Source organism: Pogona vitticeps, chromosome 1, assembly GCF_051106095.1.
Source record: "Pogona vitticeps strain Pit_001003342236 chromosome 1, PviZW2.1, whole genome shotgun sequence".
NCBI lineage: Eukaryota > Metazoa > Chordata > Lepidosauria > Squamata > Agamidae > Pogona > Pogona vitticeps.
In genome coordinates, this window is record NC_135783.1 from 296,645,381 (window position 1) to 296,667,980 (window position 22,600).

The window sequence follows — 22,600 nt, forward strand, 5'->3', positions numbered from 1 at the left end:
GCCTTTGAGGAGCTGGAAAAACAGCGGTGTCAAGATTGCATTAGGGTTTCATGTATTTCAGATGGCAAAAGCCTCTCCCAAGTGTGGGCAAGATTCTTTTGAGAGAGAAGGGAATACTTTCTTGTTCTTCTATTAGTCTACATATTTGAATAGCAGAGATCTCAAATACTAAAAATAGGTATGACTTACCCCTTGCAACCCACTGCTAAACTTATATCTGAAGCATGAGAGGGCTTACATGTATGTATGTATGTATGTATGTATGTATGTATGTATGTATGTATGTATGTATGTATGTATGTATGTATGTATGTATGCATGCATGCATGCATGCATGCATGCATGCATGCATGCATGCATGTTGGTAGTGAGGGCCCATATTAACAAGGCATTGCTTTGTTTCTTCATTCATAATCTGTGTAGCAGTCCTGACTAGAGATGGGGGTATTTGTATATGAATATCCACGCACAGGTGGAAATAATGCTGCCGGCTCTGTGGAGGCTTCCTGTCGCGATGTTCCCCACAATGGATTAGCCACTCTCCGACCTAGCAGAGAGACTTGTCATCCTGTCTCCTGCCAGGACTGGGTAATTGATTGCAGACAATGGCGCAATGGGAAGTGTCCGATGGGACCGGACCCTCGTTATTTCCACCTGTGCGGGGGTATACAAATACGAATACCCCATCTCTAGTCCTGACCCATCTACTGTTCTAACTTTTACACACACCAGTTTTTCATGTAAACAGAAACCATTTCTAATGGTGGTTGTGGGTTTTTCGGGCTCTTTGGCCGTGTTCTGAAGGTTGTTCTTCCTAACGTTTCGCCAGTCTCTGTGGCCGGCATCTTCAGAGGACAGCACTCTGTGCTGTGGTGAAACCATTTCTCTTTCTTTTTTAATAGTGAACCAGAAAAGAAAAAAAGGAAGAGAAAGAAATGAATGGGCATGTGTGCCTTTCTCAGCTTTTCTCTAATTATACTGACATTGTTGTCTCAAACTGTGAATTCAGTATTGTAAAAGCTTATATCCCTGCTTCAGCCTGGCATTTAAAAATCATTCTCATGTCTTGCTTCTGTTGTTAATTTTTAAAATGTGAATGTGGTAGGAGTAGGATGAAACAAGTGTCTGGGTAGGCTGAGAACTCTTCATTGTCTACTGCTGTCTGCCAGTAACTGTGGGCTGTGCTGAGTCATTATGTTCCTACTCAGTTCACATGAAAAGGGGGAGAAGTTCCTGAATTGGACAATAGTTTCCAGACCTGCTAGCCATGCTGGCTAGGATACTTTCTGACTTGTAAACCCAGAAAAGTAAATTTGCCTATCCTGTCCAATAATTGGTCAAAGGTACAGAATCTTTGGTTCGCCAGATATTCTGGTCATCAACTTCCAGAACCTTACCCTGTATGGACAAGGCTTCTAGGAGATTCCTCAGTGCTCTTTGAGAAAGGTAGCCTTGCTACCAGTATACCCTCTGAACTTCCAGCTCTGCTGGGCAGGGCTCCACCTCTCACACATGCAACTTTTCTCCTGCATATTCGTGACTCCACCCCCCGCACATGTAGAGTTTGATTGCGACTGGAACCTAATGCAATCACTGCGCAGAAGAGGAAGGCAGCTGCACAGAGGGAAGCAGAGGTGCACGTGCCTAGCTTAGAGAGAACATTGCTCTGTAGGAGAAGTAGACAATGGTGATAGGAGGACATCTCTTTTGCCTTCTGGTTTCTCCTGTCTCAGAAGTGTGCCTAGGGGAATTCTAGGTGACTTCTGGGACTGGAGGTCCTAGAATTCCAAAAGTCCCATCCCTAGTAGTATGCATCAGCATATGATGTAATGGGGTAGACATGCATGAGGGTTTCTCTCTAGCTGATATGAAGCAGAGCACACAGAGATTTACCAGTGAATCCTCTTGATTTACCTTAGTGCTGCTAAAAGACAACTGAAGTCACATTGCTAAATAGCAGTACAGTATGTTGTCAATATAACCATAATAGTGTGGTTACTAGTGACTGAGATAAGGATACACCTGATGTAGTGCATCTTAACAAGGCTGTAGGGAAGATTGAATGAGTATCTGAAGGTGCATTGGATCTAAGACCTCTGCTAGTGCCATGCTGTGTAAAATGCTTTTGTGTACCTCATTATGTGGTGTTATTTTTTTCCCCTTTTAAAATCCAAACACAGGCGTGATCAAGGTGTTTCTGGGGATCAGGTTTCCATCATGGTTGATGGCGTTCAGGTTGCTTTGCCATCTTACGAAGAAGCTGTCTACGGCAGTGCTGGGAACTGCATACCTCCCTCGGATTCACGGGTACAGATTGTCCTTTCAGAAGGAGCGGAGCAGAGCGCAGCAGGGGAGGTGCAACAGCCACCGTCAGACCACATGGGGCACCATAACTGCTTCGCTGGGGAGGATGAAGTCCCTGGACACTCTGGACTGTGTGAAGCCGGCAGCTCTTACCACTCTGAGGCTATTTTAGTGCATCAGGCCACCACATCCTCCTGGGTGGCTGGAAGGTCAAGTAGTCAGCCCAGACACAAAGAGGCTCCAGACTCCGAGAGCAGTGATGTGCAAAGCCTTCTGTCACTAGCTTCCTCAGAGGAGTACACTGATGGTATGCAAAATAATTATCACCTATAACCTCCTGCAAATTACAATGAAAGTATCAATAAATCTGAATTTCCATGTGCTCTTCCGATAAAATACCTGTAAGGGTCAACAGAAGATACAGGATAAAAGTATTCTAACATTCTTCTGTCCCTTCTTTCTACAGCATAGTTAGGACAATGTTCTAAACAATGGGAAATGGATAGCTCAGTCTTCACCAATCCAGTGCTCTCTATGTGTGTTGGACTACAACTCTCAGAGCAATTCTGAGTGTGATAGGCCAAAATCTTTTTATGTAGTTATGATGGCATAATGTTAGCAACATGACATTTGAAAGCAAATTGCCTGAAGTTAAGAAATCACCATAGATGTTATTTCATGTAGTTAGCAACTCATGTCTGTGGTGACTTTTTCTCTTGAGGCAATTTGCTTCCTAAAGTTACACTTTTAGCACTGTTCTGGCATAACCATATGCTATTTAACATATACATGAAACCATTGAGGGGGGTCTGGAGCTTTGGGGTTTGGTATCACCAGTATGCAGATGATACCTAGCTCTATCTCGCCTTGCCATCTAAATGCAAGGAAGCTATTTTGGCTCTAGATCAGCGTCAGGTGTCAGAAATGGACTGGATGAGGATAAGTAAACTCAAACTCAGTCCAGACAAGACAGGTGTTCTTGGTCAGCCAAAGGCAGAGTAAGGAATAAGAATGCAGCCTATGCTGGATGGGGTTACACTCTCTCTCTGAAAACACAGGTGTGCAGTTTGGGAGTTGTTCCTGGATTCATCTGTGATGCCCTCGTTTCAGCAGTGACCGAAAGTACCTTTGTACAATTAAAACTAATGCAAGAAGACACATGGCTTAGTTACATCCCAGCTGGATTACTGTAATGCACTCTACGCAGATCTGACTTTGGATAGTTTTCAGAAACTTCAGGGGGTCCAACATTCTACAACCAGAATGCTGACTAGGATTGGTTACAGGGATCGCATAATGCCCCTGTTCCAGCAGCTCTGGTGGTTGTCAATACAAAGTGCTGGTTTTAATATATAAAGCCTTAAACAGCTTGTGTCCAAGCTATCTGAAGGACCATATCTCCCTTTTTGAGCCTGGCCAGGTGTTAAGATAATCAGGGCAGGCCTTTCTCTCAGTCCCACCACCTTGACAAGTGTGTTTGGTGGGGATATAGGAGAGGGCCTTCTCTGTGGCTGCTCCCAGACTTTGGAACTCCCTCCCACAGGAGGCCAAACTGGCCCCATCTTTGCAGTCCTTCTGAAAGGAGGCAGAGACCTTTCTCTTTAGACAGGCTTTTCCTCAGTGGCTGACTATCTAGGATGGTTTTTTAATGAGATGGTTTGTATTTTGATTTTTCTAAATATGCTTTAGTCATTCTTTTACCTAATATTTTAACATATTATTAATTATTTTTAATATCTGAATCATTTACTGTTTTTAGCTTTTAATATTGTTTATTTAATGACGTATGGACCCCTTGAGTCCTTTCTTAGGAGAAAGGCAGGGCAAAAATATTTTAAATAAATAAAATAAAACAAATAACCACACAAGAGGATATTGATCATAGGTGGATGCTGCCGGAGAGCAGTTCTGGGCATTAGAATACAATGCATTTCTGCTTTGAGGCCTCTGACAAAAAAATTGTCATACAAACAAGATCCCCACCCCTTTTTTTTTATGTACTAAGAAACTCCATCAAGTTAGTAAAATACATGAAAGCTTTAGAATTTGTTTTACTTGTGGAACTTGCATTATATTTTGATGTAAATGGTAAGTTCAGAAATTTTTATGGGTCAGGAAGAATATTGATCATTTCTTGTATGAACACTGCATTCTGGAGCCCCTTCTCCCCCCCCCCCCGCTTCAAAAAGCAGCTTAATACAAAAAAAGGTAAAATACAAAAAGCTAAAAACTGAAAGTCTTAGAGGGATGGATAAGCTTTGGTATCTTCTTCTCAATACAAGAAAGTCCTCAACAGACATGTGGTATTTCCTTAGGAAAAAGGTAGGAAAATCATCACTAATTCAGGCTTTCAAGAATATCCACATTTTGTGGGAAATTGATCTGGTTTAATTAAAAAAAACTGAGGCGTGACAAAAAGCTTTCAACACAAGAAAGGTAAACATGAATGTTTAAACAATCCTTTTCTGTTCCCTCTCTCTCAACCCAGATATCCCACTGCTGAAAGAAGCATGAGGCTCAAAGCTTTGGTCTGGCTTCTCTCCATGTTCTTCTTGGGATGATAAGCACTCTGTGCAGGCTTCTCCCCAGCTCCCGCGCACTGTGCCCAGAGTACCTCCAAGCAAACACACCCTGTAGCTGAAGATCCAAAGGATTCTGCCAGGATGCCTCCTTGATGGAGTGTACAGGGTGCCAGACCCCCCTCCCAATTCTTTCTGCATATATGGGCGGCATCAACGATGTTAGTGGACTTGAGTTCCTTCTTCACCCTCCTCCTCCCCCAGCCGGATGTTTGAGTGTGGTCTCTGGAGAGCTGCTCTTTACTTGTGCCTTGCTCCTCTTCACACTGGCTTGTTGCAGCTTCTCATGGGCCTTACTAGCTTCTGGACCTCTGCTCAGAAAGCAGGGAAAAACAGCTTGCTTTTGTTAAGTGCAGATAGTTTACTTCCATTTATTCACCATGTTACGAAGGCAAGACAGACTTCCTGTGGATGGTGAACTTGGGGAGTCCATTGAGAGTTGCACACACATACTGCAGCCCTCATGGGTTTTGAAACTGTATACTACATAATGTAGCTGCACATGAGCACATTAGGCAACACTGGCTGTGTTTCAGGCAATTGCATCTGGCTGACTTAAAAGCAAGCCTTAAATGGCAATCTTAGGCTGCTATTCGCTTTTGTGTCCCAAAGAAGGGGTGAAGGGGAAGTACCTCTGTTGGGATGAAGTGTCTGTACCTCAGTAAGCTTCCACTTAAAAAAAAAAACCTGTCCTCTCTATTTTGTTCATCAAGGACATTCTTTTCTGAACATGATGTGGGATAAATCTAGGGCTGTCTTGAAGCTTTGAGGAATTTGGTCAGGTTTTAAGATTACCTGCATGGGCAAGCCCATGTGGAGAAAGAGTGTCCTTCCTCCTAGAGGAGCTACTCTGTTAGCAATACTATGGCTGTGCCATAGTTGATCCAAAGCCTTCCATCTTCCAGTCTGAGTTCTTTGGCTTTGGAAAGGCTTTACAGTGTGTAGAGATCATCACACATAATTGCGCCTTTGCTCTAACCTACCATAACAAAAAAAGTAATTTTGGAATTTCTGCTTCATTTTGTGGCTTCCGTTAGTTCCCATCCTTGTACAGGCAGTGCCAGGGCATTTAGTAACTAGTGGGTGTTTCTTATGTCTTCCTTGTTTTCTTAGAATACTAGTCATTAAAAAATTGATCACTATTAGTAAGTATCTAGCTTTTTATAAGTGGCATGCCCAATTTGCCTTGAATGAAATGTGGTGATAGCCTGCCTTAAATTTTTTGAATGGAAAGAGCCATGCTGCTGATTTGCTCTGACAGAAGATTTCCCCAGCCTCTATTTTTATTTATATATACATATATATATATTTTGCTTTGCTTCCACTTGAAAATGTCTTACTATGCAGGGAACACATTTGCTTACCTCCATCTTTGCTCACATGTATACTTTTGCTTTTGTTTATCTGGCCCTCTAAGAACAAAGCATATAATTTCTTGATAGCATCCTGGAACTATAGATTCATAGAGTTTTTTCCCTAGTGAGCATCCCAGTGTGAGTCCCCTTCCCTCGCAACAATTTCTACAAGAATAACAAGGCAAATCAGTTGCCACCTCTTATCAGTCCTTAAGATAGTCAAATGAAGGAGAAATTTAGGAGTGCCTCCATGCTGAATCATATATATAGCTGCAGTGCGGGAAGCCACTATTCCTAAATGGTGGTACTGCTGTTGCTGCTTCATGTAGGGTCTTCCATTCTTTGTCTTTTGTTCAACTTGCATACTACCGTGTTTCCCCAAAAATAAGACAGGGTCTTATATTAACTTTTGCTCTAAAAATGCATTAGGGCTTATTTTCAGGGGATGTTTTATTTTTTTAATGTACAACAATATACATTTATTCAAATACAGTCATGTCATCTTCTTCTGGTTGCTGCACAGTGGTGGAGGGCGGGGTTTCACTTAACTGAGGCTTACTTTTAGGGTAGGGCTTATATTACGAGCATCCTGAAAAATCATACTAGGGCTTATTTTCAGTTTAGGTCTTATTTTTGAGGAAACTTAGGGTACCAAAATCTAATCAGGGAACAGCATATGTCCCCTTGCTTTGGATGGGCATTGAATTCTACACAAGTTCATGCACGGTGCATGCAGGTAGTAGGCACACACACACACACACACACACACACCAAAAAACCCCACAGCTTGTATTTTAAAAGAATAGAGTCAAGGTATTTGTGTAGCTTCTTTGTGAAGATAGCCTACAGGCCTTCCAAATGTGTGGGATGTGCATCTTGTAAGACCTTGGAAACCAAAAGGCTCATAGTAAAATATTTGGGGCAGGAATTCAGCACTCTCCAAAGCTCATTACATTTGTGATTAGCAGAAGCAAAATAAATTATTCTGAGTAAGCCAGTAGATGCCAAAATGCATGCTTTTACTAGCATGACTTGGGCACAAAAATTGACTTGCTTTGGTGCCTTGTATCAATAACTCTTCTTACAGAATATTCACATGGCCCTGACTTTTTAGGAAACCTTGTTCACACTTAAACAGTCCTAGTTATTGAGCAGCTACATACCTAGTTCAGCATATAATGTGAGGTAATATTGTGCAAAACTTCTCACTGTGGTATTACAAGTAAACAAACACATACAAGCACACATCAAAGCCATGTATGTTTGGGGAAATACACACCAAGAATTACACACCAGCACTTGGGGAGCACAATTCATGAAGAACAATGTAACTGGGGCAGTATCTGTCCCCCTTGGGACACAGTGAACGTTGCAGTGCTGAAGACCTTGGACAGATTGGAAATGAGTCAGGTGTCCGTTTCTTTTTATTGGATGGACCAAGGGATCACTATTAATTCCTGTTCCTCATTCCTGTGCAGTATTGTTGCATCCCATGAAGCAGAAGATAGATCTGGCTGTTAAGTATGCAGTGAACAAGCATTTTCCCCCCTGGGAACATTAGCATTGAGCAGATATTTTAAAAATCATTTTGCCTTATTTCATTCTGGAACTTATATTTCATTTGAATAGTTCAAGTAAGGGATGCTGTAGAACTCGATTGCTATAATCTTGCCCATTTGGGGTTTATTGGCAGTTTTTCTTTTCAGTAAAACTGGGTATTTGAGGGAAAAACACAGAATGTTATCCCCTCCTTCCACGCTTAGAATGTAGGCTTCTTTCCCTTTCACAATTGCATATCCTCAGGTTTTTAATCTCAAGCAAATTTGTAGAAGGCAAGGGCTGTGAGGTATAATGCTCAAAGCAAGTGTTCTTAATATAAAAGATAGAAAAGGTAGGACAGTCAACTAGGTATATCTTTTAAAAAGGCAGTCTGAATTGGAAGTTCAGCTGGCCCAACAGTGACAGTTAGGTGCCTGATACTATAGTTGACTGCTCCAACCTCTGGGAGCCAAGTACTCCATCGCCAAACTTCATGTCTGGCAAAAGTAAAATTCTCTAAATTGTGTTTGATGGAGGAAACAGCAGCTTTCTTCAGGCTGACCTGGCCCTTTAACTACAAATATATAACACTTATGATTGACTACTTCCCATTCTCACATTTTATTCAGAATATTGGTTGATCAGACAAACATGTGAAGCTAACTGAATATAAGAGTTAGCTGGACCATTAGCATAGTGATACTTGCCCAAACTGACAGAGGCTTTTCCCAGCTCTGATGTTTGTGTGTGGATGTTTGCACAGATGTGTGGATGCATGAAAATGAGACTAGGCACTGAACGTGAACCTCAGTGCATACACAATGTGCTGTATCATTGAGAAGAATCCCTTTTCTTGTTCTTTTGCACTTCATGATAAATGCAAGGTAGCTTCTGGTTTAACAGAAACACAATGTATGCCCACCCCACCCCTGTGGCTTTATACAGATGGCTGCTTGCCAGGTAGTGAGGTGCACACTCTTGGTGAGTTCTCACTTAATAGAGAGTGATTCATGTTCCATATTCTCTTTTCTCTATGATCATTTTTAAATTATTGGCCAAAATTCTGTTGGGGTAAACTGTGCGGCTAAGGGTGCTTGTCCCCTTTTGGCTGCTGTCTGTCATGTGATTGGGCACATGAGCCATTTGCTCAATCAGGATGACTGCACACATGATGGACAGCCTGACAAGTAGAATTTCTTGTGCAGTCAATTGTTCTTATGTGATTATATAAGACAATGGTTCTGAACCTTGGGGTAACCCAAGTGTTCTCTGGCTGCAACTCTCAGCAACCCTGGCCATCACAGCTAGCAGTGAAGGCTTCTGGGGACTGCAGCCCTGGGAATTATAATACGTGGGTTACCTAAGGTTGGGAACTAATGACACAAGGCAGCAGGCTTACACCCTGTGTGACTTAACATGGCTGCTGCCACAACTATCATCAGAGACATTGGATAACTGCTGGAGAAGACAAGATAGAATCTGAGATATTTTTCATGAAATGAATGCAATAGGCTTTAGACATCTTTAAAGATTGGAAAAACGATACAAAATAGTGGACAGAATGGAAACTGACCAGTACTGGATGCTCAGGTACAAGCTGTGCATGTTCTGCTTTGTTCTGTGTTCATTTTACCCAGCTCATTTCTCATACTGAATTTTTTATGCTCTCTGGACCCAGCTCTTCTTTGCTCTTTATAAGTAAATAGTCTACCTTAATCCCTCCACACTCCTCTAAATTATTTGGAGGCCCAGCCCCATAGAGTATAAGGGCTGCCAAGTCTAGAAGTTGAAAAAACTTACTGTACACTCCATGATTATTCTTTACCATTTTCTAGGCAAAAGATTTGTTTTTGTTTCAGATACCAGGCATCAGTATAGTGACACAAGTGACTATTTTTTAATCTGTTGTCACTGTTGGTGTGTACTCATTTCAAGGGTACAAACACATGACTAAATACCACAATACTTATTAAAGTAATTTAAAACTACTCTTGTGTTCTCCAGAACCAAAGATGTTAATTGTGCTAGAGTAGTAGCACATATACAAGTTGGTAAATGTTATTCATTCTTGCATGGAAATACTTCAATAACAAAGACATTAGTTTTAATCTTACTACTGTACGGTCAAGTAGAATTCACACTTCTCTCTGCTGGATGCACTCCATTATAACTCTGCCATAAGTTCAAATATGTCTACAGTATTCATAAAGCACTTTTGTATTGTTCAGAAGTGCAGGGCACTAGCTGGGAGTCAAGGATAGTGTACTCCTTATGTGGGAGGCTTTGAGGTGATCACTGGATAGTGCTCCTGTAAGCACATTGACATATATCAGGGACCCATGATAAGCAGCAAGGTCTAGAACTTGTGTACTACATGCCCCCCTAAGTAGAGAGACATGCAGTTCCTTCATGCTTTATAGTGTTTACTGCATCTGTAGTATGCCTTGATTTATACACAGAAGCAATGACTTCTGCATGAAAGTGTGATTCTCCCCTTTGTTTTCTTTATTACTGCTTTTATAATGGCATCACTCACACGTACACATACACAAACAATATACTGTACTTTTTTGGTAGGAATCTTTCACTGGCTTGATTTGTATTGTGTGGTATTACAGATCTCTTGATTTTAAATGCCTCAGTCCTTTAGGTCTGATTTGTTCCTGAGATACTTCTTTAATTCTTTTGAACTTAAACATCTCTGTCACTTATTTTAAGATTCCAGTGCGATGTTTGATGAATGATTAGACATTTGTATTTTAATGGATATACAAACTTCAACTTCTTTTCGGTTGGTGAGTGAGTGAGGATGGCTGCCCATTTCTTCTAGAAGTGTACTGCTAAGATTTGCTTTTCATGGAATTTTATGAAATTCAGAACAGATGTCCTTTCAAAATACAGAGACAACACAGAGGCACACCCTCTGTTACCCAGTGGGCGGGCTGCAAGTAGCTAGAGATGCAAACACATGGGGAGAACCTGGTTGCCTTCAAGTGCTTTTTATCTGTTTGTAATCTGAGTTGCACCACTATGGAATTTAATTGCAGAATGGTACTCTTATATATGTGGGATTTTAAGATACCATAATTAATGCTGTCCAGGAAATCAATCAGTTTTATTTTGCATTATTTTATTTTGCATATACAGTATATATTTTTTCTGGTATCCTGTACACTGCAGTGGGTGTGAAGATAGTATTTTAATATTTGTACAAAGTTTAATTTAATTTCAATTGTTCTATGTATATAACTGCATTTCTAAATTAAAAAAAATCTTTTGAAGTGAATTGATTTGAGTATTTTGTTGTTGGAGTGCGAAAATGCATTTTGACAATCACATAAGGTTTCTTCCTGAATAATGACCATTTTATTGCATTTCTAAACTAGAAGACCTATTATTCCATTTTACAAAAAAACCCACTTGTTTCTACCGAGATCTAGAAGGCCAAGGAAGCCGATAACAACACCCCCAGTAATCCTTTGAGCCTGCCTTTAATAATCAGGTATCAGTGTGTCATTGTTGTTCATCTTCATTGTAATTTAGAGCACGGTCAAATGATGGACTTCTGTTGGTTGAACAGGGGAATCCAATGGAACTTAGCATTCGTCTTTCCTCTTGATCATGGTATAAAACCAGAAGGCTAAGAACAGAACTATTTCAGAATGTCAACAAGAAACTTTGATGATCAGATTAGGCATCCACTTTACTTAAGTGGTAAGAAGAAAGGAGATGATATCTTTGTAGGACTCTAGGGAAGGGGAACAACTAAATGGATATACATATATACATATTACTCAGGCTGAGATTTCCGGTAAACATACAGTGGGGTCTTGACTTGAGAACTTAATCCGTATTGGAAGGCGGTTCTCAAGTCAAAAAGTCTGTAAGTCAAGTCTCCATTGACCTACAGTGCATTGAAAACCGATTAATCCCGTAACAGGCCATTTTTGTTCCATTTTGGTTTTTCTCTGGTCTGTAAGTCAAATCTCAGTCTGCAAGTCAAACCTAAATTTTGCGGCCAGAGAAGTCTGTAACTCAAAAAGTCTTTTAAGTCAAGCCGTCTGTAAGTCAAGGGTCCACTGTATATATTTATGCCTGACTAGTAAGTCCATATATTTGGTTTTAGGGAATGACTATATTGGCAAATAATATAGGAATTGCTCAGGGGCTGGGACAGTAAGATTTATATTATTTCCTGTTGACTGCACAATGTACAAATCAAAGCTAATCAGGCTAGAGTTCTTTTCCCCAGTCCATTTTTTCCTCTCTGCCACTGGAGCTTTTACTCTATTTTTTGCATTCAGGTAGTATGACTGCTTGTGCTGATTATTATGTTTTGGATCCTTCTCTGGAGGGGTTTATAGCCATTCTATTTCAAGCCATTTCCCTTCCTTCCTCAGCTACAACAACAGTGAGACAGGGCAGCAGGCCCAATGAGATGGGAAACAGGCTACCTTTTTTATCTTCTCCCCAAAACCAGGTGCCTGGGATTGCTTGTTTTCCTCTTTATTTAATATTTATTTTTTTAAAGAATGCTTGGTGCTATTGAACTAGGACACCTAGGAGACTAAAGGGAAGAAATGTGAATCAGCAGAAAGCAAGGACGAAATTGCTAATCAGTACTGCTTTACAGCTTGTTAAAGTAGATCTGCTGTAGACATGCCACCTGCAAATCTGCACAGAGACAGGAAAGCTGCCTTAACAAGCTACAAACAAGCCTGACTGCCAATTTTCTTCCTCCCCATCCACCCCACCACTGACTCCTGTGTGCCCAGCAAATGGGAATTCACCCAGGGAAACCTGACTTTCCACATGCAAATTCACAGTGTATCCTTTTGCATTTTTCCTGCTGCGTAGCAACACTCTTAGAAAGCTGTAATACTTATTGGAATTCTGAAGGCTGGAGAGACATTTCTGGGTTTGGCTTCTGGTTTCACAGTTCAATTTCAATTTATTGTCATTGAACATACATACACCGTATACACATTCAACGAAATTCACGAACAATTCCTAAGTCCCAAAACCCCACCCAAGAGCTCATAGTTTCCACACAACATACAACACAACAGATACAGTCCAACAACTCACAGCTGATGATTCTTAAGTTCCTTGTTAATTGCAATTATAGCTCTAGGATAAAAACTGTTCAAAAAGCATGTTGTCCAAATTTGAATTGCTCTGTTTCTTCTGCTGGAAGGCAACAGTTCAAAGAAGTTATAAGCAGGGTGGGAAGAGTCTCAGAATATTAACTGACTTCCTCAAGCAGTGAGATGCAAAGATGTTGTTCAAGGTTGGAAGCTGAAGTCCAACAATATTTTGGGCAATTTTAATAATTCTCTGTAAAACTTTTTGCCCATTTCAGAGCAACTCCCATACCATGAGAGGATGCCATATGTTAGGACACTCTCTATGGTACTACAATAGTAGGACAGAAGTAAATGCTGAGATAGATTTATCTTCATGAGCACTCTCAGGAAGTATGTATGTATGTATGTATGTATGTATGTATGTATGTATGTATTTATTTATTTATTTATTTATTTATTTATTTATTTATTTATTTATTTATTTATTTTATTTCTATCCTGCCTATCTGATCATATTAGACCACTCTAGGCGGCTTACAGTAAAAACAACAATGTAATTTTAAGACTTTACAGCAGAAACGTAAATTTAAAAAAAAAATAAAGAACAGAATAAGAAAAAAGATCGTCAAGGGTTTTCTGTTGGGAAGGCCCGCCTATACATCAATGTTTTTAGTTGTTTCTTAAAAATGCCCAGCGAGGGAGCCGCGCGAATCTCAGGGGGCAAGTTGTTCCAAAGGCGAGGAGCCACCGCCGAGAAGGCCCGGTTTCTGGTCTTTTCCTTTCGGGCCTCCCTCGGCGTTAGGCTCCTCAGCCTTATCTCCTGGCTCGCGCGAGTGACACGGGTAGATCTAGGTGGGAGAAGGCGTTCCGCCAAGTATCGAGGTCCTAAACCGTTTAGGGCTTTGTAAGTAAGCGTTAACACTTTGAAATCAATGCGGAATCGGATGGGCAGCCAATGCAATGCGGCCAGAGTGGGGCAGATATGTTGGTATCTTCTCAGCCCACTGAGTAGTCTGGCCGCCGCATTCTGCACCACCTGTAGTTTCCGCAGCAATCTCAAAGGTAGCCCCACGTAGAGCGCATTACAGTGGTCTAATCTCGAGACTACAAGCGCATGCACCAGAGTGGTGAGAGACCCCACATCAAGGTAGGGCCGCAGCTGGGCTATCCGCCTGAGATGGAAAAAAGCGGAACGGACCACGGACGCCACCTGGGTCTCCATGGTGAGCGCCGGGTCAAGATGGACACCCAAGCTACGGACCCCATCCCTGGCGGGCAGGGTCACCCCCCCAAAAATGAGGGAGTTTCCCATGTCCCCAGGTGTGGGGGCGCCCACCCTCAGTACCTCCGTCTTGTCCGGGTTCAGCCTCAGCCCGTTCTCCTGCATCCATTCCTGTACAGCCTCCAGGCAACGCCGAAGGGACAGAACGGCATCTCCTGCAGTTGGAAAAAAGGAGATGTAGAGCTGTGTGTCATCCGCATATTGATGGCACTGCGCTCCACACCTCCTGATGACCCCTCCCAGCGGCCTCATGTAGATATTAAACAGCATTGGGGAGATGATCGACCCCTGTGGGACCCCACAATTAAGGCACCACGGGGCCGAAACATTCTCCCCAAGCTGTACTCTCTGTGGATGGTTCTCCAAGAAGGAACGGAGCCAAGCAAAGGCCCGGCCACCTATCCCCAACTCGGCGAGCCTCCCCAGGAGGATACCATGGTCAATGGTATCAAAGGCCGCTGAGATATCGAGGAGGACCAACAGAGACACTTTGCCCCTGTCGTACAGCCTCTTCTGTGCCTTCTTCACCAGCATATTAGCATTTATAGACCATGAGAGGTCCTGTGAAATGTGGAAATCCTCAAATTTAAAACTACTAACCCTCTCCACCTCTTCACCATTTATGTACAGTGGTAAATAAACATCTCTCCTCCTAAAGTCAATTATAAGTTCTTTAGAGGGTTTTTTGGTGTTAAGTATAAGATTGTTTTCTTTACACCATAGTGTCAGCCCTTGTACTTCTTTACTATAAGCAGACTAATTGTTCTTATTTATAAGCCCACCACTGTCGTATCATCCGCAAATTTAATAATTGCGTTGGTGTTATACAATGGGGCAGTCATGTGTACAGAGAATAGAGAAAGGGGCTTAGCACACAACCCTGGGGAGCTCCTATATTTAATATCAAGGTAGAAGAATGATAATATCCCATCCTTACTGACTGTGGCCTGCCTATCAGAAAGGCCTTTACCCACAGACAGATCTTCTGATGTATTCACAAATTAAACATTTTAATAAACAACCTACTAGGTAAAGTGGTATTAAAAGCGGAACTATAATCCATGAATAACAGCCTTACATATGTATCCTGTTTCTCCAAATGACTCAATACAGTGTGAATGGCAATGGACACAGCATCATCAGTTGATTTGTTGCTCTGGTATGCAAATAGTCACGGATCCAAAGTAGGTGGGAGGCTAGCCTTAATATAATTGAACACCAATCTCTCAAAACATTTCATAATAACAGATGCTAAGGCTATTGGTCTGTAGTCATTTAGAGATACCACTGCTGTCTGCTTAGGGACAGGTACAATGATGGATGTCTTCAGACAAGTAGGGACAGAGCACTGCAACAAGGACAGATTGAAAATATCTGTAAATACTCCAGCTAATTCTGTAGCGCAGTCCTTAAGAACTCATCCCGTAATTCCATCTGATCCAGCTGCTTTCCAGATATTGATATTCTGGAAAGCATATCTTACATCAGATGTCTACAGTAGAAATGGTTGTTCATCGATAGTAGATTCTGGTGGTGTGCTATCAATGGTACAAGTTGGAATGGTATATGTTCCTGTTTCCACCTCAAAATGACTGAAAAATACCACCAGACACACTGTTCTTATTACTCTGCCCTGTAATTTGTCACAGACCTTGCCATACCCGCCTGGGGTCAGTTAAGATGGTGACAGGTGTGCTAATACACCAAAAAGCATTAATACACTAACAATATGTCTTTTTGTTTTAGGAGCCTCGTGGCGCAATGGTTAAATTGCTGTACTGCAGCTAAAACTGTGCTCACGACCTGGGGTTCAAATCCCAGGTAGCCGGCTCAAGGTTGACTCAGCCTTCTATCCTTCCGAGGTCGGTAAAATGAGTACCCAGCTTGCTGGGGGGCAATGTGTAGCCTGCATAATTAAATTGTAAACCACCCAGAGAGTGCTTGAAGCGCTATGGGGTGGTATATAAGCAGCAAGCAGCAGCAATACCATGATTTGTTGAAGTTGGGCAGGGGGCAAGGCACTGAAAATCTAACCCAGTAGGCATTAGAGAAGGAAAGGCATGAAAAACAAGGAATAACAACATGAAACTGGAACAGAAAGTCCAGTGTCTCTGTTCTTTTCACCCACCCCCATGCATAAACATATCCATGTCCTTATCACTGTAAGCTTCTTAAGCTCACAGAAGAAAAAGCAAGAGTGCAAATATAATAAATAAATAAGAAAGCATTTGAAAAGGCTGGACAAAAATAGCAAAAAAATCTCCTAGTCCTAAACAAACAACATAGATGTAAAGCAAGTTCCTTGGAGGGAATGTTCCAGAGGAGAGAGGTCCACATCAAGAAGGCCTTCACATGGTAGCCACCCCACCCTAATCTCAGAAGGCAATTTTGTGGTCAAAGAAACAAACCAGTGAAAATATGAAAATGACTTCAGGGCCTGTAGCACAACCTGTAAAGAATGTAACCTTAGAGGTGGCTACCTTCCTTTTTCCACTTTACTCCCAATGCCGTCTTAACATTCTGTAACTTGTCTTTCAATTAAGTTTGAAAGGCCAGGCCAAACCACACCAGAGGCTTTAAGATCCTTTTTCCTGATTAGGCTGCTTTCATGGAAGGTGTGTGGCTGTGATAGCAGCTTCAGGGAAATGGCTTTCTTTTATTGCCTTTTGTTTCGTCCAAGCTCAGGCTTTCCTGCCTCACTGGGAACTGGAACCATATTTTTCTCAAGCATTTTATCTGCCAAATAATGTTGTGGAAATAATTTGTCACTTTGGTTTAATGCCTCTAACGGAGGTGAAGCACAACACAAAGGAGTTGTGGAAGGATCTGAGTCTCGGTTGTAACAAGAATCAAAAATTTGCTGGTAAGTTATTAAAGAATCAAATGCTTCTGCCTACTAAGGTTCCAATATAAAAATGTTTTATTTAAAAGTGAATAAACCAGTTTTGTAAATTAAACAGCACATGGAAAAATATAGTTTTGGCTGCCCACTAGACATTCAGGAAAAGATTAAACCATGCTGGCCCCTTTTGGGTGAAAATACTGCTTACACCTGAGGTACCACTACAGAGAAAACTCTGTTTCCTATATCCCCCAACCTAGCCTTTTGGGGGATTGGAAATGCAGCAAGTTCTCTGTTGAAGATTTCCCATTCAGTGGCTCTTAGGCCAGGAGATGTTTTCCAGATATCGTGGTTGTAAGCAGATACAGGGACATTCATCATGGCAATTGGGAAGAAAGGAAAAAAAGAACCAGAGAAATAGGACTGTTTTGTCTCTGTTCTTCACACTCACCCAGAGGGAAGAAGGCAAAGAAAAAGACAAGTCCTTCTTTCCATCACCTGACACTTTGTCAAGCAGGCAGCCGCTGTTACTGTAGCAGTTGATTCCAAGCCCTTGAAGCAGGCTGAGCTTTGCATTAATGATCCAGTCAGTGCTCATTATCAGCATCCTTAGCTGCTGTAAACAACCTCTAATGATGATGTGTGGTGCCTTTGCTTCACTCTTGCGCTCTCCTGTTTTGCCTGCCTCCCTTAAAAACTTTGTGTTATGCAATTTCCCCCCCCCAAAAAAAAAATCTCATAAGATTTAGGCTATTTCATGATTGTGCTGATCAAAGGGCAAAAATACAGATTGTTAGACCACCTGCATCTAGGCACTGGAAACTAAGAACAGAATTTTTTTAACTGCGTAACAAAATCAAAAGTTGGGATATAACAAGGAGAAATGAACATGGAAAAGAAAGGTCTCTCTGACCTTGTTCTTTACATACACTGCAACTGGGTAAGTTGACTTCCTTATAAAGTTGTTTCAGGTTGGCAGTTTCTTGTTACATGTTTGATTTCATTTTACATTTTAGTATTATAATCTGTCCATCTTTTTTTTTTAAATCATTTTTATAACCTTCCTTGAATCCTTGCATTGGGAGTAGGTAGGGAATAAATGAATAATAAACAAATAATATTCCCACAGTCCTTCACATGCACTGGGGCTGTAGTGGATTTGATAGAGTTGGTGTTGATATTATTTCAAAGTCTAAAATAATATCAAAATGGCTTAAAGCAGGAGAGGGCAAAGTGCGGGCTTCTAGATGCAACTCCAACCAGCCCTAGCTGACAAAGTCAATAGTGAGAAATTCTGGGGGTTGCAGTCAGTAACATCTGGAGGGCCACACTTTGCTCCCCCTGGCTTAAAGAAAACATACAAGGATCTCTTGGAGATCAACTTGAGTGGGATGGAAGAGAGTGCTCCAAACAACCTTCTTATTCTCATATGCAGCTTGTTGATCTCTATTGCTGGTCAATGTGGAGAGCTTGGGAAAGGCACTCTCTTGGACTGCAACTCCCAGAAGACCTCAGCCAACATGACCCCAACCAAAGTGGCAGGGAATTATGGGAGTTGTAGTCCAAAAGGATACATGTCACAAGCTCTGCCAGTGTGTCTTGTGGTGGGTCTGTTTGCTGTTCTTTTATCTCCTTGATACTTCACTCTGCTGCTACTCTCCGATGCTATGCCACATTTGATGGTGACACATACATGTCCTAGAGAGAAAATGGGGCTGGATCTGCAAGATCACTCCTGACACACAAGAAGTCTGCACACAAGAAGGGCTGCCTTGGGGTCAAATAACCAGTAGCTATATCACAGAGGAGAGCAGACATGACCTCACCGCGACCTCATGCAAGTATGAAAATGACTGTGTTGTTTCTGTGCCACTGTGTGCTGTAACAAAACAAGGCATTTTGTGATTCATGAAGGAGCCATATTCTGCCCAAACAAAGGAAGATGATGTATTGCTGAAGAGCATAAATAATGCATTCAGTTATTGCAGGGGTTGGGCAGAATATAGACCTCTTGATGACTTGCAAGGATTTCTAACTCCCAGTGATTCAACAGTAGCAGCAACAAAATAGTTCCTCTGTCCTTCACACTCCATTATATTGCTTAAATAAAGCAAGGTTCAGGGAGCTATGAGTTAATTTTTGTTTGAAAGGACTCTGAGCTCTGTTCAGTTCTGGCCCACAGAATAAAACCCCAGGCCCACAATTATTTACTTCTAAGTAATAAAGTAAGCCTTATAAAATAAAAGGGACGTGGTGGCACTGCGGGTTAAACAACAGAAGCCTCTATGCAGCAAGCTCGGAAGACCAGCAGACATAATATCAAATCCACATGACGGAGTGAACTCCCATCACTTGTCCCAGCTCCTGCCAAACTAGCAGTTTGAAAGCATGTAAAAATGCGAGTAGATAAATAGGTACCACCTCGGTGGGAAGGTAACAGTGTTCTGTGTCTATTTGTGCTGGCCACGTGACCACGGAAACTGTTTACGGACAAACGCTGGCTCTATGGCTTGGAAACAGGGATGAGTCGGACACAACTGGACTAAATGTCAAGAGGAAACTTTACCTTTACCTAATATGGTAAGCAGTAAATCAATTAAACATGTTACATATTAAAATAATAACTTTAGCTTGTCAGAATGATATCCTTCTTATAGGGTGACCCTCCTAGCGTTCTCTACATACAAAGCAATCAGAATGGTTTGCCTGTTCCTCCTTCTGGTGGTCCTTTAAGGTCATGCAGCCTCCCCAGGGCTCCATATATGCCATGACAAGTAATACTATCAGCCATTACATATTCTGGCTGATCTCCACCGGCCCTTCTCCTGAGAATTATGCTGCGGATATTTGTTCCCTGCCATCTTTGTGGTCTTAAGGCCAGCTGGTTGGTCCAACATCACACAATAAGAAGGACTTATTTTTACATGCTTTCACTTCTGAGTACTTTATATTTAGAAAACCCTGAGAGGATAGTCCGAAGCCCATTCCACAAACTACATTGGACACCGGCCACTGTTGCTTTAACTACAATGATTGAAGATCAGATGCCACTGAGACCAAAGGCTAAGGTATTTTAAGATCTTTGCTTTGTGTGGGATTGAAGCAATTATACTCACCCATTGTTTTCATACAACCTGTTGTGTGTCTTAATGTCAATAATATGATTCCTTCTCCAAATTAGAATAAATACTTGTAAATCATCAAGCGGTTTCCTCAGTTGCAAGGAAATTCATGTTAAGATTCCACGTGACACTGAGGGTATCCAAAAACAATACACTTTCAGCAACAACTGGATAAGGACTGTGAAACACAGGGGCTACTGTGATTGTACAAATTGCTATCATGGCCAAATGAAGTGGAAGTACAATTCAGTTTGTGAAGGGCAGTTTTGAGCAGTGAAATACGAATTCATCAAGTGTCTGAAATTGTAGGAGGAGGAGTTAGCCAGCCTAAAGAGGCTGGGATTTTCCCTCAAATATGCCATCTGAATGTTGCAAGATCTAGACTGCGAACTTAGCTTAACATGCTTAGATCCTCTTTGTTAAAATGACATTCAGATAGGCTTTTATAAATGTAATTAACGAACCATAGGATTCAACAGTAATATATATTTAAAGTAAAGGATCACTGAGAACAGCCATATTCATTTTTCATTTTATTTATTTATTTATTTATCTATCTATCTATCTATCTATCTATCTATTTATTTATTTATTTATTTATTTATTTATTTATTTATTTATTTATTTATTTATTTATTATTGCACAATGTTTTGGAATATAAAATATTTTGAAATACAACAATGTTCAAAAAAGTTTAGAACACCACGTGGCAAAAACAGTTTCACACAAATCCAATAAACTCTTGTTTAGCAAAACTGTAACACCGGGGTCTTGTGAAGCATCTGTGAGATGACACGTTTTGTCTTTGGATATTTATATATATTTTTTGCCAGCACAAAAATTTACCCTTTGAGCAGCTTACCATTTTATGACCTTAATTAGGTCACAGTCACCTAAAATTATTGATTTGTGCATATGACTTATCAAATACAGTGCCTGGTTGATGCAACAAGTATTCCTGGTCAGTTCAAAGGCAGAATGGAGGCCACCTGTTGCAAGGCTGTCCCTTGGATGACATCCAGTATGTAAGGTTAATGTGCGTTGTGTAGAAACTTCCCTATCTTGTGTCAATGGTTTCCCAGAAGATCATTCTTTCTTAAACCTTGTTCCATCTTGGTATCAAATATAAGTCTTTGCTTTAGACTCCTTGAGCACACAGTCCAGTTCGAGCTGGCTGTTCAACACAGAAAATTCTGATTCAGCATTTACACGTACTCCAATAAATGAATAATTTACACTATCTCTTTAACAAAAGTTTGATTTTTTGTTTGCAAATTACTAGCTATGCTCAGTTTACTTTTCTTTCAAACGAGTTCTATTGTTCCACTTTGAATAATAATGTGTGCATATTGCAGATGAGTTTCTAGTCACAGATGGGAGCAGCTAGGATTGTGTGTGAGAATATTTCCCATCGTGTACTCCAAGGAGCATCCTTTGGCTGACTCCTCTGTGAGCAAACACATGAGAGGGACACGTCAAGGCAATCTATGGTTAAATATCACCATCTAGTGTTGTAGATGAATATTGCCTATGGCCAGAGAAAAGAAAATTAAACACCACTTTGATTGGTCAGTGAGGTGATGACAAGCAGTACAGCTTCAGCAGTCCAGGAAATTGTTTAGTTGAAATTCATCAAGGTAAAGTGGCTGAACAAACTGACAAAAAACAGTGCAAGATGAGAGAATAGGAGACTAGGATTGTTCTGGGAATCATAATCTGAAATACAAAGCTGTGCACAAAAGTATGGATGGCATGGAGAGGTATTTCCCACCTCTTTTCATAAGGGATAACCTTGTGAAATTGTTGGATGCATCATTTTAATTAGCTCAAAGTAGAGCTAAAATATCTGACATTTGCTCAGTATTGCACGATTTTATGTTATACACCAATAACCAGGGAGTTAGTGCAACAATATTTATCAAAGCCTTTCTTCAGACATCTTGCTGGTTTCCTAATTGGATAATACACTCATACAATATCTTCCCACATTATCCATAGTAAGATCTTCAATTTTTTTTTTGCTCCTCCTTGTTGCTGTATTTACAACAAGACAAATGGGTAACACAGTGTAGTCTACTAACTGCTGTACCATAAGCTTTAAGTTATATCTGTCTATCTCTTGCTACTCACTTTTTGTACAGATAGGAAAAAGCAACTATTTCTTCCTTGATAATGGCAAGTAGCACATTTTGGCTGTAAGAAGCATTTCAACAACATGAGCTAAATTCAGTTGTTGATCCCAACTAGAACATTCCCATTGAATCTATGGGAGTTAAGTGGATATTGAGCTAAGAAATCCCATTAATTCAGTGGATCTATTGCACTTTTAATTATTAGATATAACTCCAAGAGTCCTGTAGCAGATTTACTGTAGCAAAAGTTTATTCAGTGTAGACTGCTTACTTAAGAATACTTGTACCACATGAAATTGTTGTTGTTGTTCTGTCTGTCAAGTCAGAATTAAATTATAGTGACCCAAACAAGGTAAG

The 22,600-nt window shown here is 40.9% G+C and overlaps 1 protein-coding gene across 1 annotated transcript in view; it reads left to right on the top strand.

Moving 5' to 3' along the window:
* Positions 1 to 11,063, top strand: part of SUSD6 (sushi domain containing 6) — a 95,619-nt gene extending 84,556 nt beyond the window's left edge. Inside the window, exons 5-6 of the mRNA XM_020788503.3 lie at positions 2,181 to 2,611; positions 4,793 to 11,063. Coding sequence (XP_020644162.1) covers positions 2,181 to 2,611; positions 4,793 to 4,818 — 457 coding nt within the window. The 3' untranslated portion in view covers positions 4,819 to 11,063. The remainder of the gene's footprint in view (positions 1 to 2,180; positions 2,612 to 4,792) is intronic.
* Positions 11,064 to 22,600: the final 11,537 nt, after the last annotated feature.